Source organism: Phascolarctos cinereus, unplaced genomic scaffold (assembly GCF_003287225.1).
Source record: "Phascolarctos cinereus isolate Bilbo 61053 unplaced genomic scaffold, phaCin_HiC Scaffold_9;HRSCAF=440, whole genome shotgun sequence".
Taxonomy (NCBI): Eukaryota; Metazoa; Chordata; class Mammalia; order Diprotodontia; family Phascolarctidae; genus Phascolarctos; species Phascolarctos cinereus.
Genome location: NW_027556402.1, coordinates 251,146,445 through 251,162,031, shown reverse-complemented (window position 1 = coordinate 251,162,031; position 15,587 = coordinate 251,146,445). Strand labels below are relative to the sequence as shown.

The window sequence follows — 15,587 nt, the reverse complement described above, 5'->3', positions numbered from 1 at the left end:
AAATTTTCTTTATTATTCTTGGGTTTTTTGGCCTTCATTTTCTTTTGCAACATGGCTAATATCGAAATGTTTTGCCTGACTGCACGTGTAGAATCAAAATGAAATTGCTTGCCTTCTCAAGGAGGGAGAGAATTGGGAATGCAAAATTTTTAAAAAATGAATGTAAAAATTTTTTGTTTAGATGTAACTGAGAAAAAAGAATAAATGCTAATTTTACAAAGTCTCTGAACCTATTTCCTCAACTATACTATAGGGATAATAACAGCCCTCCCCCCTCAGAACTGCTGTGAGGATCAACCTTAAAGTGTTGTATAAATGTCAGGTTTATTATCATCATTATAATTATTATTCATTTGAAAAGTTTGCTGGCATTACAATGACAGAATGTTAAAAGCTGGAAAGGAACTTCCCATCACAGAAAAGAAGAAAGCAAATAATAATCCCAAACTGGTTATACTGGGGAGAGTGTAAAAGAGAACTCAGGGCTAATGACTTCAGCACCCCCTGGGTTTTCATCTGCACCATATCTCTAAGGGGACAAAGGTAATCAGTCAATAAATGCTTATTAAGCACCTACTATGTCCCTAGTGCAGGGGATACTAAAAAAAAAAAATTTAAAAAAAGACAGTCCTTTCTCTTGCCCTTAAGGAGCTTACAGTCTGATTTGGAAAGGCAACATCCAAAAGGGATTTGAAAAGGAAGGGGGTGGGGAAAGGCAGGCAGGAGAGTAGCCAGGAGGGAAATGAGGAGATGGCTAGTACCAACTGCCTCCAGTCAATCCAAGTTCACTTTAACTCCACGTATCTGTAAAATACGGGGCAGCTAGGTGGATAGAGCTCAGGGCCTGGAGTCAAGAAGAGCTGAGTTCAAATCTGGTCTCAAACACCAACTGTGTGAACATGGACAAGTCATTTAACCTTGTTTGCCTCAGTTTCTTCATCTGCAAAATGAGCTGGAGAAGGACATGGCAAACCACTGCAGTCTCTCTGCCAAGAAAACCTCAGACAGGGTCATGAAGAGCTGGATGCAGCTGAAATGACTGAACAGCAAATATCTGGTTTTACTCGGTAGCCTCAAGGGTCGCAACCAACTCTAATTCTATGATCCCATGAGCCCCCCTGTGGTCTTCAGCATTTTTAAGCCTTTTTTTTTTAATTAGACCTGTGATTGATTTAATTGGTGTGGGGAGCCCCCTCCACCAGAGCAGAGAAACCTGTTCCCTGGCTGATCATCTTAGAAAGCTGCTGACGCCCCCTCAGAGATTACAGTTCTGGCCTAGGATGAGTCACACAGCTAATAGGAATCAGAGGTGAGACCTGAAGCCAGGTCTTCCTAACTTTGAAGCCTGCTAGCTATGACATCATGGTGCCTCTCTTCTTCTTCTTCTTCTCCTTCTTCTTCTTCTCCTTCTTCTTCTTCTTCTTCTCCTTCTTCTTCTTCTTCTTCTCCTTCTTCTTCTTCTTCTTCTTCTCCTTCTTCTCCTTCTTCTTCTTCTTCTTCTCCTTCTTCTTCTTCTTCTCCTTCTTCTTCTTCTTCTTCTTCTTCTTCTTCATCTTCATCATCATCAGCCTCGTCGCTTTCTTCTCATCTTTTCTCCTTTTTTGAAAAATCTTAACAAAAGCCTTTACTCAGAAGGCAAAGAAAGAGTAATAATTACATACCATTCTGCCTGTAAGTTTTCTCTTCTCATCTTTACACTGGGAGCTCCTTGAGGACAGGGACTGTTTTTTGCCTTTCTTCATATCCCAGCACTTACCACAGTTACTGGCACATAGTAGGTGTTTAATAGATGCTAACTGATTTCGATTTTCAATGAAGCTTAGGTAGACATGAACCTAGGAGATCGCTATCACTATCCTGTTTTATGTTTACATTAAAAGGTCTGCAGGGGCAGCTAGGTGGCGCGGAGAATAGAGCACCGGCTCTGGTGTCAGGAGGATCCGAGTTCAAATCTGGCCTCAGACACATGATACTCACTAGCTATGTGACCCTGGACAAGTCACTAACCCCAATTGCCTCACCAAAAAAAAAACAAAAACAAAAAAGGTCTGCAGACTATTGCACAGAGAAATCAACTGATGGATTTTCATAACTGAACAAACATTCTGTTAAATAAGCTCATCTTCTACAGCCTAGATGAAAGCTTTATAATTATTAAACTACTTGATCTCCACCCAGGCCAATTATTCCTGACCTTCCCTGGGAAATCATGACAAGCCATTCTAGGAAGCCATTTAAGCAAAAGCAAGCCCCTCAAACTTCATTTTAATGTTGGCCCCACAGAACTAATTATAACACACACATTATACTAATCACTGCCCTCATGGAGATGGGCAAGAGTGGACCATTCCCAAAGACCTTGTCTCTGCCCTAAGGAGCTAATTAGGCAGGGGAATCTAATTAGAAAATGGAAGGGGGTAAATTACCACTCAGGAGAGGAAGCAGCTTGCCCTGGGGTGCAGCATAGAAGGCTTGCCCGAAGATCAGAAGATACTTCTCAGTGCACAGGGCAGGCCTCCTTTGACTGCTCATTCTGCAGTGGAGATAGCCATGGCTTCTCAAAGACTATGGCAGCCAAGCCCAAAGTTTGCCAGGTCCAACTTAACTGTTCAGCAGCTATCCAAGGACCAACCTCATTAATCACCTGAATGTCAACCACCAGACTGGGGAGGGGGATGCTTATCTGGGGGAATGTTGACCACAGTGATTCTCTGAGCTCAGTAACCAAGTCACTGTGGACCCATGAGCTGTGTCAGTAGACAGAGCACCCCCAAGGATAAAAACATCATTCAGTGGAAAGAACACTAGGTTTAAAGTCAGGAGACCTGGGTTGAGATTCCAGTGTGTTCCACTTACTACCTGGTGACCTTGACAAAGACACTGCCTTACCGTACTTCGATTTCCTCATCTATAAAGGAAGAAGGCTGGACTCAATGACTTCTAAGGTCCCTTTTACCTCTAAATCTATATGCCTATGAAATCTCAGAACTGAAGTAAATCTATACAACAGGATGGAGTTAGGAGTGAAAAGCAAGGACAGACAGAGCCACATGAGAAAAAAAAAGTTTGTTTTTTTTTCCTATTTCTCCAAATATCCATCCTTCAATAACACTGTCAGCTGTCCCACCATGGAGTCAGGACCCGACACCACCACCAGAACACAAAAGGATGCTAGGATTTACATCTGGAAGGATCTAGGGACTACCGTGTCCAACCCGCTCCCTTTACAGAAGCAATACTGAACTCAGGGAGAAGGTATTTAACAATAATCCACAAGAGCCTTGTGGGTACAAAGGCAGAAGTCATCTGAGCCAAGACTTGAACCCAGGCCCCCCTACTCCAAACACGTTACTCTTTCCATTACCCTGCACTACCTCTCACAGCAATTCAGTTTTTGGATTCTTTGGCATTTCCCTTTGTTCCAAGAAGCCCTATTCTCCAAGGGGAGTTTCCAAATCAAGTCCTCTGTTGTTCCACATTATACTTGCTTGGGGAAATTGAAACACAGGTGAGGAAGCGAGGCATAGAGTGAATGGAGAGCCAGCCTCAGATGAAAGAAGACCTGGTTCAAGTCCTGCCTTTGAAACATCCTGGCTCTGTGACCCTGGGCAGGTCACCTGTGCTCTCACTGTCCCCAAGCAGTACTCCAATATGAGAAGTGACAGGGGCAGCTAGGTGGCACAGTGGATGGAGCAATGTGCCTAGAGTGGGGAAGACCCCAGTTCAAATCTGGCCTCAGACTTTTACTAGCTGGTGACCCTGGGCAAATCACTTCATCCTGTTTGCCTCAGTTTCCTCATCTGTAAAATGAGCTAGAGAAGGAAATGGCACACTATTCCAGTATCTCTGCCGAGAAAACCCCAAACAGGGAGACTGAAATGACTGAACAGTAACAGCAAAAGTTACAGAGCAGACGCTGATATGCATTGGTAGAGGGAGCTTCCCCAGCAGAGTTCCCTATAACTAGAATCACATGCCCAGTTACACACACACACATACACACATACACATACGCACACACACACACACACACACACAGTGGAAAAGAGACTGCCTCTGCAAATCCAGCATAAGAAGGTCAGCGCAGCTATGGAACGCTATTGAGGCAACTTGAATCCCATCTGTCTGAAGCAGATGGAACTCAAAAATGAGAAGCAGAACAAAGAGACATCAGCACAGACAACCATCATTTCCAAAGGAATTTTAAACAATGTAAATTAATCATTGCGGTGAGAATACCAAAAGAACCTACAAACTACCTTACCAAATGTTTGATCTCCCCGCCAAGCAGTCATGCTGTCTCCTCAACAAGCACTGCTTAAGTATTCACTACATTCCAGGCACTGTGCTAAGTGCTAGGGTACAAAAAAAAAAAGGGTCCCCTGCCTCAAAATGTTTAAACATTCCAATGGAGGAGATAATGTGTAATACATACATTACACAGACATATATATTACATATAACATATACACATCAGTAATACATATATACATAACGTTTAGGTACATACAAAATACATACATGGCAGATGAAGGTCATTTCAAAGGAAAGGCCCTAGAAGTTGAATGACCAGGAAAGACAGCAAGTGGGATCTGAAGCAGAGCTATACGGCAGCTAAGAACAAACTAATTTAGAATATAAAGTCATGTATCAAATCTTACTAAAAACACTAATGGAAAATGGTAAGTAGTGTTGCCTCAGAAGACAATGAGAGGCAGTAAAGGGGAAAACAAGTCTATGGAAGCTTGGTGAGAGACCCAGCTAAGTCAGAACATCCTGAGGAACCGTGAGAATGAAAGCGGAAGGAGGACAACAAGCAAACAAAAAAAGGGAAAGGATCTGTCGAGATTCCTAGAGCAACTCATTTCTCAACGAATGGCCGAAGAGTCGCCACATCTGGATTCTAACAACATCGTCCTTGATGGTGCTGCATGAGGAAACATTGAGTACATCAAAGAAAACAAAAATTAGACCAAGTATATGCAGAGGACGCCCAAGCTAAGAGTGACAAAAGCTTGAGGTCGTCAATGGCTGAACCAGTAAGATAACTGCAAGAGAAGATACTAAACACCCGGAAAATATCACAGACCTTATTAAGAAAAGGTAACCAACAAAATAACAATTACTACCAGCAATGCCCACTTTCCTAGCTCTACAAAATCAACACGAGAGTAACCTCTGCATATACTGAAGGTACAAAAAGGGACTGGGACCACTTTCACAAATGAGACTTTACATCAGACCACATCTTTCAAGTTAAACAACTGACGTTAGAGTTAACCAAGGTGTAGAGAATCTGTGATCCCACTTATTTACTATTTGTTGGCCACAAATTTTTTTTTTATTTTAGAGAGTAAGATGCCACCATAAGGTATCTCCTATGCATATATTAAAATCATTCGAGATTCTTAAAAAGAGGTTACAACAGAGATAACGTTGCTTAATGACCCTCTGTTTATTATTATCAAACCAGCCAGGAAACAGATCGATATGCTTGCCAAAAGTGTTTGCCACTGCCATGGAGCATTTCCATGGAATACAAATGGAAGATCTATAGAAAGTAAGGTCCTCCGAATGCTCCTGCTTGTGGATGATACTGTATGGATTGCATCAAGATCAGAAAACATTGCTTAGCTTCCTAAATTCAATCCACAGTCACACAAAGAACTCAAGCCTAACTATCCAGCCAAGAAAAACCAAGTGGATGAAGAATGCCTATGATCCATACTCGTTCAGTCATTTTCAGTTGTGTCCAACTCTTCGAGGGATTTTCTTGACAAAGATACTAGAGTGGTTAATCATTTCCTTTTCCAGCTCATTTTACAGATGAGGAAACTGAGGCAAACAGAGTTAAGTGACTTGCCCATTCCCCACACAGCTACTAAGTGTCTAAGACTGGATTTGAATTCAGGAAAATGAGTCTTTCAGAATCCAAGCCCAGCACTTTATCTACTGTACCACATAGCTGCCATGGTCCAGATTATGAAATGCAATTGGATGGACATTGCAAAGAGCTAAAGATTCTCGTGTGTGTGTGTGTGTGTGTGTGTGTGTGTGTGTGTGTGTGTGTATTCATTGGACGCACTGCTGATGGGCAGTGAACTTGGCCCAGAATTGAATGAGGGTGAAAGTGAACTGTATTGAATTTAAGAAAATACACGATGTGTTTAATGATACCAGTCTTCTACCTGAAACAAAGGTTCATCTTTCCAATGCTGTGCAGTCATTTCAGCTATGTCTCCCATTGTCTCTCAATTATGTCTGTTATGTCTCAACTTGGAGTTTTCTTGGCAGAGACACTGGAGTGGTTTGTCATTTCCTTTTCCAGCTCATTTTACAGTTCAGGAAATGGAGGCCGGCAGGGTTAAGTGACTTGCCCAGAGTCACACAATTAGTAAGCAGCCATAACATGCCAGTCTCAGAAGAATCAAATCAGGGAGTCAATCAAAGGACAATGGAGAGACCCACGGGGAGAGTGAATAGGCGGAGACAAACTTCCAATAAAAGAACGGGGCAGAACAGGCAGTGCAGTAAACGATTTCACCAAATTGATGAATGCCCGGGAAAAGGAAGGGAGCTAGTCATACAGCAAAAGCAAGGGATGATCAGTGGCTGCAGGCCACGCGTTCTGCTGGTATCCATGCAACGTCACCGGAATTAGAAGAAGGTACCCCAGCAGACTGGCCAAGAAGACTTTCTAGAGCGGCACAGGATAAAAAGATGAAGACAGGCTGCAATGTGCTCCCCTGAAGGGAATGTTCCCAGCTAGGAGTTCATGAACCCATCCAAGTACCCTTCGTTCCTCCTACATCTGAAGCTGAAGGTCTCATGAGGTGAGTCTGGGATCTGACTGTGAAGCATTCACCTTGTCTCTCCTAGCCTCAGGCCCACCGTGCCGTCTCCAGGCCGCCTCCAGGCCATAAACGGCCAGCCATCATTCCAACTCTAGCTCAGACAACAGCAAGCAAATCAGGCCTGCCCTTCAACATTCACTCAGACTTCCCATCCACAACTCCCCTCCCTGGCCACCGCTCACCGCCGTGTGCTGCCTTCCCCATTAGAAGGTAAGCTACTCGAGGGCAGGAGCTGTCTTCCTTGTTTGTGTTTGTGTCCTCAGAGCTTAGCAGCCTGCCTGGCGCAAAGAAAGCCCTTCAGAAATGCTTTTTCAGTCACTGATGTATCCAAGCACGTGCAAGGCCCCGTGTTCAGTGCTGGCGTTTCCACTCTGTGTCTGGAGAAGGGGAGAAAACCCTCAGCTTCACTGTGTGACACTGGACAACAAACAGGCAAGTCACAGAGTCGCAGACTCTCTGAGGCGGAAAAGAGAATCTCGTCCAACACAAACAGAGCCCAAAACTCACTCTCCCACACCCCCAACAAGTGGCAGTGCAGCCCGCGCTTGAAGACCTCCGGTGAAGACAACCGTCCTGGGGCAAGCCACTCCACTTCGTATCTCCGCTGTTAGCACCCTGCCTGGAATACGGGGAACACTTGATAAATGCTTACTGACTAATTATTGGGAATTTTTCCTCATATCAAGTATAAATATGCCTTTTTCCCAACTTCTACCCTTTGCTCCTAGGAAAAACTATGCCACTATTCTGGGTCTCAATTTCCTCATCTATAAAATGGAAGGGTTGCCTTACGTGGCCTGAGCTGGCCAAGCCCAAACATGCTCTTCTTCCTGGACCCTCAGGCACGGCCACAGAGTTCAGATGCTGTCTCTTCCACTCCTCTAGCTTGCTTCCAAGAAGGGATCCATGTCAAAAGGAGCATTAGACTTCCTGGCACTGGCACTGGCACTACACCAGACGTGACTGGCAAAGACACATCGCTCGGCCAGGTTTCTTGGAACTTCAGCCAGGTTTCTTGGAATTTCTTAATCATTCCATCCAAAGAACGCAATTACTTCAATTCTTTCATTCTTGCCCAATAAAAGCCCCCGCCTCCCTGCATCTCTATATTTCACCGAGCTTACAAAGCTTTAAGATTTACAAATTAATTTTTTTTAGCACCAGTAAGTAAAGGGGGTAGTAAGAGTAGAATTTTTTCTCTTTACAGATGAAGAGTCTAGGGATCAGATGTGAATGGATTTGTGAGGACCAGCTAGAAAGGAGAACCATGACAAGGGCAAGACCCTGGGAGCCAACATCTCGAGCTGGAATCGACTTCAAAGGCCATCTGGGCCCACCACCTCATCTGACAGATAAGGAAACTGAGGCCCAGGGAAATTAAGGGACCTGGGGGCAGCTGGGTGGTGCAGTGGATAGAGCACAAACCCTGAAGTCAGGAGGACCTGAGTTCAAATCCGGCCTCTGACCAAACACTTGACACTTACTAGCTGTGTGACCCTGGGCAAGGCACTTAACCCTGACTGCCTTAAAAAAATAATAAAATTAAGTGACCTGCCCAAAGTTCTTACAGGTTAAGCCTCAGGGGCAGAAAGTGAATCCAGGTTCTCTCGTTTCAGAGCTATCATCTTTTCATTATAAAACCGACTCCTGAGTCTTCATCTTTCCATTACTTTGCACTGGATTTAATTCAATAGCTGGACTTCTAAGATAGATATAGATATAGATATAGATATAGATATAGATAGATATAGATATAGATATAGATATAGATATAGATATAGATATAGATATAGATATAGATATAGATATAGATATAGATATAGATATAGATATAGATATAGATATAGATATATAGGTATATAGATATAAATATAGATATGTATTTGGGGGGGGTGAGGCAACAGGAGTTAAGTGACTTGCCCAAAGTCACACAGCGAGTGAGTATCATGTGTCTAAGGCTGCCTTTGAACTCAGATCCTCCTGACTCCAGGGCCTATCTGCGCCCCCTAGCTGCCCCTTCTAAGTTATATTAATTTCAGGATGCTTGGCTTTCATAAGCTGTCTGAAAATCACTTAACTAATAAAGGCTTTTTTGTACCTCAAATGTACAAAGAAATTATTTTTTTTAATTCTTGTAGATGTCTCAATGAATGCAGTTGCCTGAGGACAATATCTGTGTTTTTATTAGCTTGGGAAGACTTAGAGTAGCCATGATCCATAGCTTCTCCCACCACCACCCTAACAGGACAAAGCCCAGGCATGAATTCCCCTCCACCCAGAGCAGTAATCAAATCAATCCCTGAACAAACAATCTTGGGTGACTGATTGGAGCCCGTCCAGAAAACAAGGTTTATCTCAGGAGCACCTGCAGGGACAAGCGAATCCGGGGGAATCTGCAGGACTATAGCCCATGGAGCACATCAAAGGGGGACCTTCACACCTCATTTCCCAGAATTATACAACCTTCTCTGGAATGTGCTTGACCCCCTTAATCTCGGAGATTTCTAGTCCACAAGCAGAGAAGATAAAGGACAAGTTCATTGTATTCCCTCAGGCAGATCTATCCATGGAGAAGCCCTCACACTCACGCACCCGGATTAGCTGTGGCCTTCAGGCTGCAGGGTCCCCACCCCTGGTACAGAATGGGAAGAAGTAGTTCACCAAGAACAAGGTCAGATGTGGGCTGCAGACGTAGAAACGCTAAGGAAGAGAAACAGATACAGCCCTGGAGTCTCAGTTTGCTGCTAGAAGAGCCCCTTTAAGGTGCCACAGAAATGTCAGTTTATAAGAGATTGTTGTCTTTATCATGGTCATTGTTGTTTGTCCTTCATACTCCAAGAGGACCAATGACATCAGGAGGGCCATGACTTGACTTGCAAGTGAATTGGATCAAAGTGAGGCTGAGCTCTCTCTTCCAGGGTCAAGGAGTCCAGTGGCAAGACCTAGGTCAGGACAACTGGTGACAGCACAGGATGCAGTGGGAGACCCTGGCCAGGTCTCAGTTTGTCTGAGGCAAAGCCAATTCAGTAGTTAAAGGCTAGGTAAGAATTGAGGTAAAAGATGGCCTCGTTTGCCTTCACAAAACAACCAGTGGGGGGTTGGGGGAGAAGAAAGACCCTCAGAGTTTCTGGCTAGAACAGAAGCAATCGCTATTTACTATTCACTCGGAGCCAGCAAAACCCAGCAATGAGCAAGTGAGGCTATACAGGCCCCAGAGGGCTTTTATTCAAGGAAGAACAGTTGTGGGGAAGGAAGAAGAGTGATAATGATGCACAAAAAAAGAAGAAAAGTTATCAATGAAACATTTTTAAACTACAGAGAAGAGAGGAGAAGGAAGTTTTGAAGGGGACACCAATAAGCAGGGACACAAAAAAAATGTTCTTTTAAAAAACAAGCTATACCTAACTTGCAGTTCCCAATCGATCTGTGATCTCATCAATTCAGGGGATCCCTCCAGCAGACTGAAACCTTTTCACAGTTTCATAAGCAATCCTCTTTTTCCGTTCTTTATATATTGAAACACTTGTTAATGTTGGTGAAGTTCATAATTTTAAAAAGAAATTTTTTTAAAAAAATATAAGTGGCACGGGAAATCTTGGAGCTCTGGAGCCCAAGGAGTGGCTCTTTATTTTAATACCTATACCCATGAATGCTCACGAAGCAATATTAATAAATAATAACAATAATAGCTAACATTTATATAGCACCTACCACATGCTAGTTACCATGCTAGGTACTTTACAATTATTATCTTATTTGATCCTCACAACAACCTTGTGGGATTGGTGCTATTATTACCCCCATTTTACTATCCTCCAAATGAGGAAACCGAGGCAAACAGAGACTAAGGAACTTACCCAGGAACAGACAGCAGCTAAGTGTCTTAAGGCTGGATTTTAACTCAGATCTTCCCAACACCATGCCTGGCATTCTATCCTCTGAGCTGCCTAGCTACTCTCACAAGAGAAAGTCCAGTGCAGGGTGCAGAGGAGAGTTAATTTTTCTTGCAACAGTGTGTTTCTCTGGGATATTGAACAGAAATGGCTCCGTACTCATGCTTATCAGGAGATAGAGGCTGATGTTGCAAAAAAAAAACAAAACCCAGAAAGATGGCTGATAATGAGATGGCTTAAGACAAGAGATAAGAACAGACTCACCAGGGCAAAATGGGCAATGTTAGCATGTTCTTTAGCACGTTCTGTTCTCTAAGCCACAGCAGTAAAAAGATGCTAGGATACAAGCTAGAATGTAAGCTTCTTGAAGGCAAGGGCTGCTTCAGTTTTGAACTCTGTATCTTCACACAGAAATGCCGGCTAAATTAACAGACCTCAGATTTCTCCCAGAGGCACCTTCTCAATTCCTCTCCCCATCAGTAGTGAGTCATTTCTCTCGTTCTTGGCTAAATGCTTCTTCCATTCTGCACAGGGGTGGGGAGCCTGCAGCCAGTGCAGTGCGTGAGTATGATGGCTTGTCTATGGACAAGACGATAGATGACAAGATAGCAACAATTTCAGAGAAGGCAAGCTGGCTTTTTCCAGTCCTTACTAGGTCTCTCCCTCTAGGCAGTTTTCTTACTGAGATGCTTCAGCCAGACAGAGCTGCTCTGACCAAGGCAAAGGAAGGAATGCCTGAAGCCGTCCTACTCAACTTCCCTCATCAGCCCACACACGGTTGGATTTACCTCTAAAACTCTTCCCTACTGCCACTAACCAGCAGGATCAGTAACAGACCCAGTTCTACCCAAGCAATAGCAGGGAAGGAAAACTCCTCACATGCACACTTGTGAGCCCAAGGAGGGAAAGCTAAGCCAGCCACCTCAGAACAGGAATAAAGCATCCTCTCTCTGTGCTTCAGAATAAGAAGTCTCTCATGAAAAAATTACAGAAACATTTGCCAACAGAGGTTCTGAAAGAAGGGATGATCTCTTACCAGTTCACATTTCTATAGCTCTCAAAGCATTTTCCCTCTACTAACCCAGGAAGATAGCTATGGCCAAAGGATTACCATCACCACCACTACCACTTCACAGATAAGGTCTGAGAGAAATGACTTGACCCAGAATCTTCTCTACCAGTCTGACTGCCTACCTCTGAGAAGAATTCATCCATGAAGGCCGTATTGTCAATGGCGATCTCCACCTCATCGTCAGCATCATCTTCTGTTAACTGCTTCTACAAGAGAGAATAAGGTACAGCATGAGAAACCATGGGTCCATCAGTCCAGCTCCAAGCAGCACCTTCTCCACCCCATGGCTACCAGTTGTCTATATGAAGATACAGACATCCCCATGTTCAGAGACAGCATGAGGCAGAGGAAACGAGACTGTATTGTTCCCTGCAGGAATTTCCATATTTACAGCAGAAAGAAAGGAAATTCTCCCTACAACCTCAGAAGATTTCAGCTCTGCTAATCTCATCCACTTCCTATGCAGAAAGTCACAAAGAATGAACCTACCCCCAAGAAGTATTTCAAAGCCACTTTATATTTATTCTGCATGTGCTTATCAATATGTGTTCTCTTTCCGCTGTAAGAATTTAAGCTCCTAGAGGAAAAAGGATTGCTTCATTCTTTATATTTGTGTCAGAGCACGTAGTCCAATGTGTAGCACACAGTAGGTACTTAATAAATGCTTGTTGATTTACTAATGCCATCCTGAGTGTAGGCAACTGATCATATATTCCCTACAGACTCTCTGTCTGGGAATGGAATTACTTTGTACTACCCCCATCTCCCTGCGCATGCGCGCACACACACACACACACACACACACACACACACACACACACACATTGAGCTACCAATCAAATAACAAAATCACAGAATTAGAAGGAATCTGAGACATCATCTTGCCCAGCCCATTCCTGAACAGGTATCCCCTGTATACCAACCCTAACAAGAGGTCTTTCATCCTCTAGTTGAAAAAAACTTGCAGTGATGGGAAACTTCACCACCTTCCAAGGAAACCCTTGGCAGACGGACTAGGGAGTCAGAAGATCCAGGTTCAGATCTCAGCTCTGTACTTACTACCTGTGTGACCTTGGCAAGCCACTAAACATTTCTATAATTTAACATTTTCATCTCTAAAATGGCAAAGGGGAGGCCAGGATTAGATGATCTCTGAGGCCTCTCCCTGCTCTAGACCCTAGAATCCTATATTTAACTGAAATCTGCCTCTCCGTAACTTCTATGCATCGCACCTAGTTCTATCTTCTGGGGCCAAACAGAATATGTCCAATCCCTCTTCCACATAAAAACCTTTCAAATACTTAAAGCTGGCTATGATGGCTCCCTTGAGTCTACTCTCCTCCACAAAAGCTGACTTCAAGGAGACCACCTTCTTATTTCTGCCTTTTACCCAATAATTTACAAGCCCAAGGTGTCCTAGACTGAAGGACTCCTGTTCTGATGAACAAAGAATGTGCTTCCATTCCTCCCACTCTGTGATGGAGGTTGCGACTGTCCTTCCTTTTCAAAGAGGACCAAAATGACATCACTATGCTAGAGTCAAGTTTTAGTGTGTCTGACTGTGGCTGATCAGACCAATATGAGCTTGCACTGGTCTAACACAGGCTGGGCACAAATAGTCTGTGTGAACCTTTGGGGTGGATTCTCCGAGTTTCCTTCAGTTGCTCTAAGACCTTCTCTAAAACCCAGAGAATTCCCTTGGGGCAGTTCTTTCAGCCCCTCAATCAAAGACAATCAGGAAATCAAGGCCTAAGTTGTCCATCTACTACCAGATAGTGCTTAAACCTGACCACTTCCCACAGAGATGAAGATATGGGTAGGCCTAGGTAGGCCCAAAGACAGGATTCATAGGAAACCAGTTCCTTATGAAAGTAGCATCATCAGAAGAAAGAGAGAGAGAGAGAGAGAGAGAGAGAGAGAGAGAGAGAGAGAGAGAGAGAGAGAGAGAGAAAGAGAGAAAGAGAGAGAAAGAGAGAGAGAGAAGAGAGAGAGAGAGAGAGAGAGGAGAGAGAAAAAAGAAGAGGAGAGAGAGAGGAAGAGAGAGAGAGAGAAAGAGAAAGAAGAAAAGAGGAGAGAGAGAAAGAAGAAAGAGAGAGAGAGAAAGAGAGAAAGAGAGAGAGAGAGAGAGAGAGAGAGAGAGAGAGAGAAGAGAGAGAAAGAAACAAACTAACAAACATCATCAAATTGTCAGCCTCGTTCTATTCTAGCTGGATGTCACACTGGGGGAAATTATTTACTTTCTCTGAACCTCAGGTTCATAATCTGCAAAATGGAGATGATAACATCTATACTTCTTAACTCACAGGGTGGTGTAAGGAAGAGTTGTTCTTCTACAAGTTCTCTTCAGAGCTGGCCCTGGAGTAGGAAAACGAGTTCAGACACTTACTAGTTGTGTGACCCTGGTTAAGTCACTTAAACGCTATCTGACTCAGTTTCCTCATCTATAAAATGGGGATGATAAGAGCACCTATCTCATGGGGCTGTTGTGAGGATCTAATGAGATAATACTTATGAAGCATTTAGCAAAGTGTCTGGTACACATTAGGAGCTAGATAAATGCTGGTTCCTTTCTCTTCCCCTTAAGAGAGAGATTCAGCATGGCTCAAAAAAATGGCAGAAACCTTCATTTCCAAAGGAGGGAGGGATCTGTCCCTCTTCACATAGAGAAGGAGCCAAGTCAGCTTCATAAGAATTTGCCAACACATATTCAGTCGATCAACATTTATTGTTGTTGTTTTTCAGTCATTTCAGTCATGTCTGACCCTTTGGGATCCCATTTCGGGTTTTCTTGGCAAAGATACTGGAGTAGTTTACCATTTCCTTCTCTAGTAGTTTGCCATTTTCTTCTCCAGCCCATTTTACAGATGAGAAATTGAGGCAAACAGGGTTAAGTGACTTGCCTAGGGTCACAGAGGTGGTAAGTGCCTGAAGCCAGATTTTAACTCTGGAAGGTGAATCCTCCTGTCTCCAGACCCAGTGCTCTATCTACTGTACCACATAGCTGCCCCCCACTCCCAATATTTATTAAATGCCTACTACGTGCCAGGCCCTGGAGCTACAAAAAGAGACGAAAGACAGTCCCTGCCCTTAAGGAGCTAGCTCACAGTCTGCTGACTAAATACAGACCAGGCCCGCAGCCCTGTACATACTAGGTTTACATACCAAAACATAAGGAAAAAAAAAAGCTTATGAGTTCCATGGTCCTTCCCAACTCTAACATTCTATGTTCTAAGGTCCCTTCCAGCTCTGACAATCTACGTTCTATGTTCCCTCCCAACTGTGACTATGAACTATAATCCCTCAGTGGTTCTCCTCCTCCTTAGAGTAATTGAAATCAAAATAAATGACTCAGGAAGAGGCTTGAAGACCCTTCTGCCCCAGCCACAGCCTCTGCCAGATTTGGAGGAGACCCCAGAAAAGCAGGCCCCGGGCTAGTGTTGGATTCCAAACAGAAACCACGCACAGGCACCCAGCCGCTTAGAGGCTAGGAGGGTCAGTGAAGGGCCTCCCCACCTACCCCAGAATGACTTCAAGGCAGGCAGCAGGGCTTCTGTGGAGCCCAGGACCAAAAGAGACAGGGAAGAGGGGAAATCTGTGCTTTGGTGGAGCTGGCCCTGCCCTTCCAACCAAAGGCCAAAGTGATGGCCATCCATGGGCCCCTTCTCCTCAGTTACACGGCTTTGTACCAACTTTGGAAGAGAATTTGAGCAACTTTATCGAAAGTGAAATCCTCACATACGTTATTGTGGCTACAAGCCACAGTGGAAA

The 15,587-nt window shown here is 43.9% G+C and overlaps 1 protein-coding gene across 4 annotated transcripts in view; it reads right to left on the bottom strand.

The window, feature by feature from the left end:
* Positions 1-15,587, bottom strand: part of STX3 (syntaxin 3) — a 61,524-nt gene that overhangs the window by 27,855 nt on the left and 18,082 nt on the right. For 3 of the 4 annotated variants that reach the window (XM_020976093.2, XM_020976096.2, XM_020976092.2), the window contains exon 2: positions 11,942-12,025. In XM_020976093.2, coding sequence (XP_020831752.1) covers positions 11,942-12,025 — 84 coding nt within the window. Of the gene's footprint in view, positions 1-7,036; positions 7,125-11,941; positions 12,026-15,587 lie in introns of those variants that run through there. The other variant, XM_078148488.1, reaches the window with a different exon arrangement.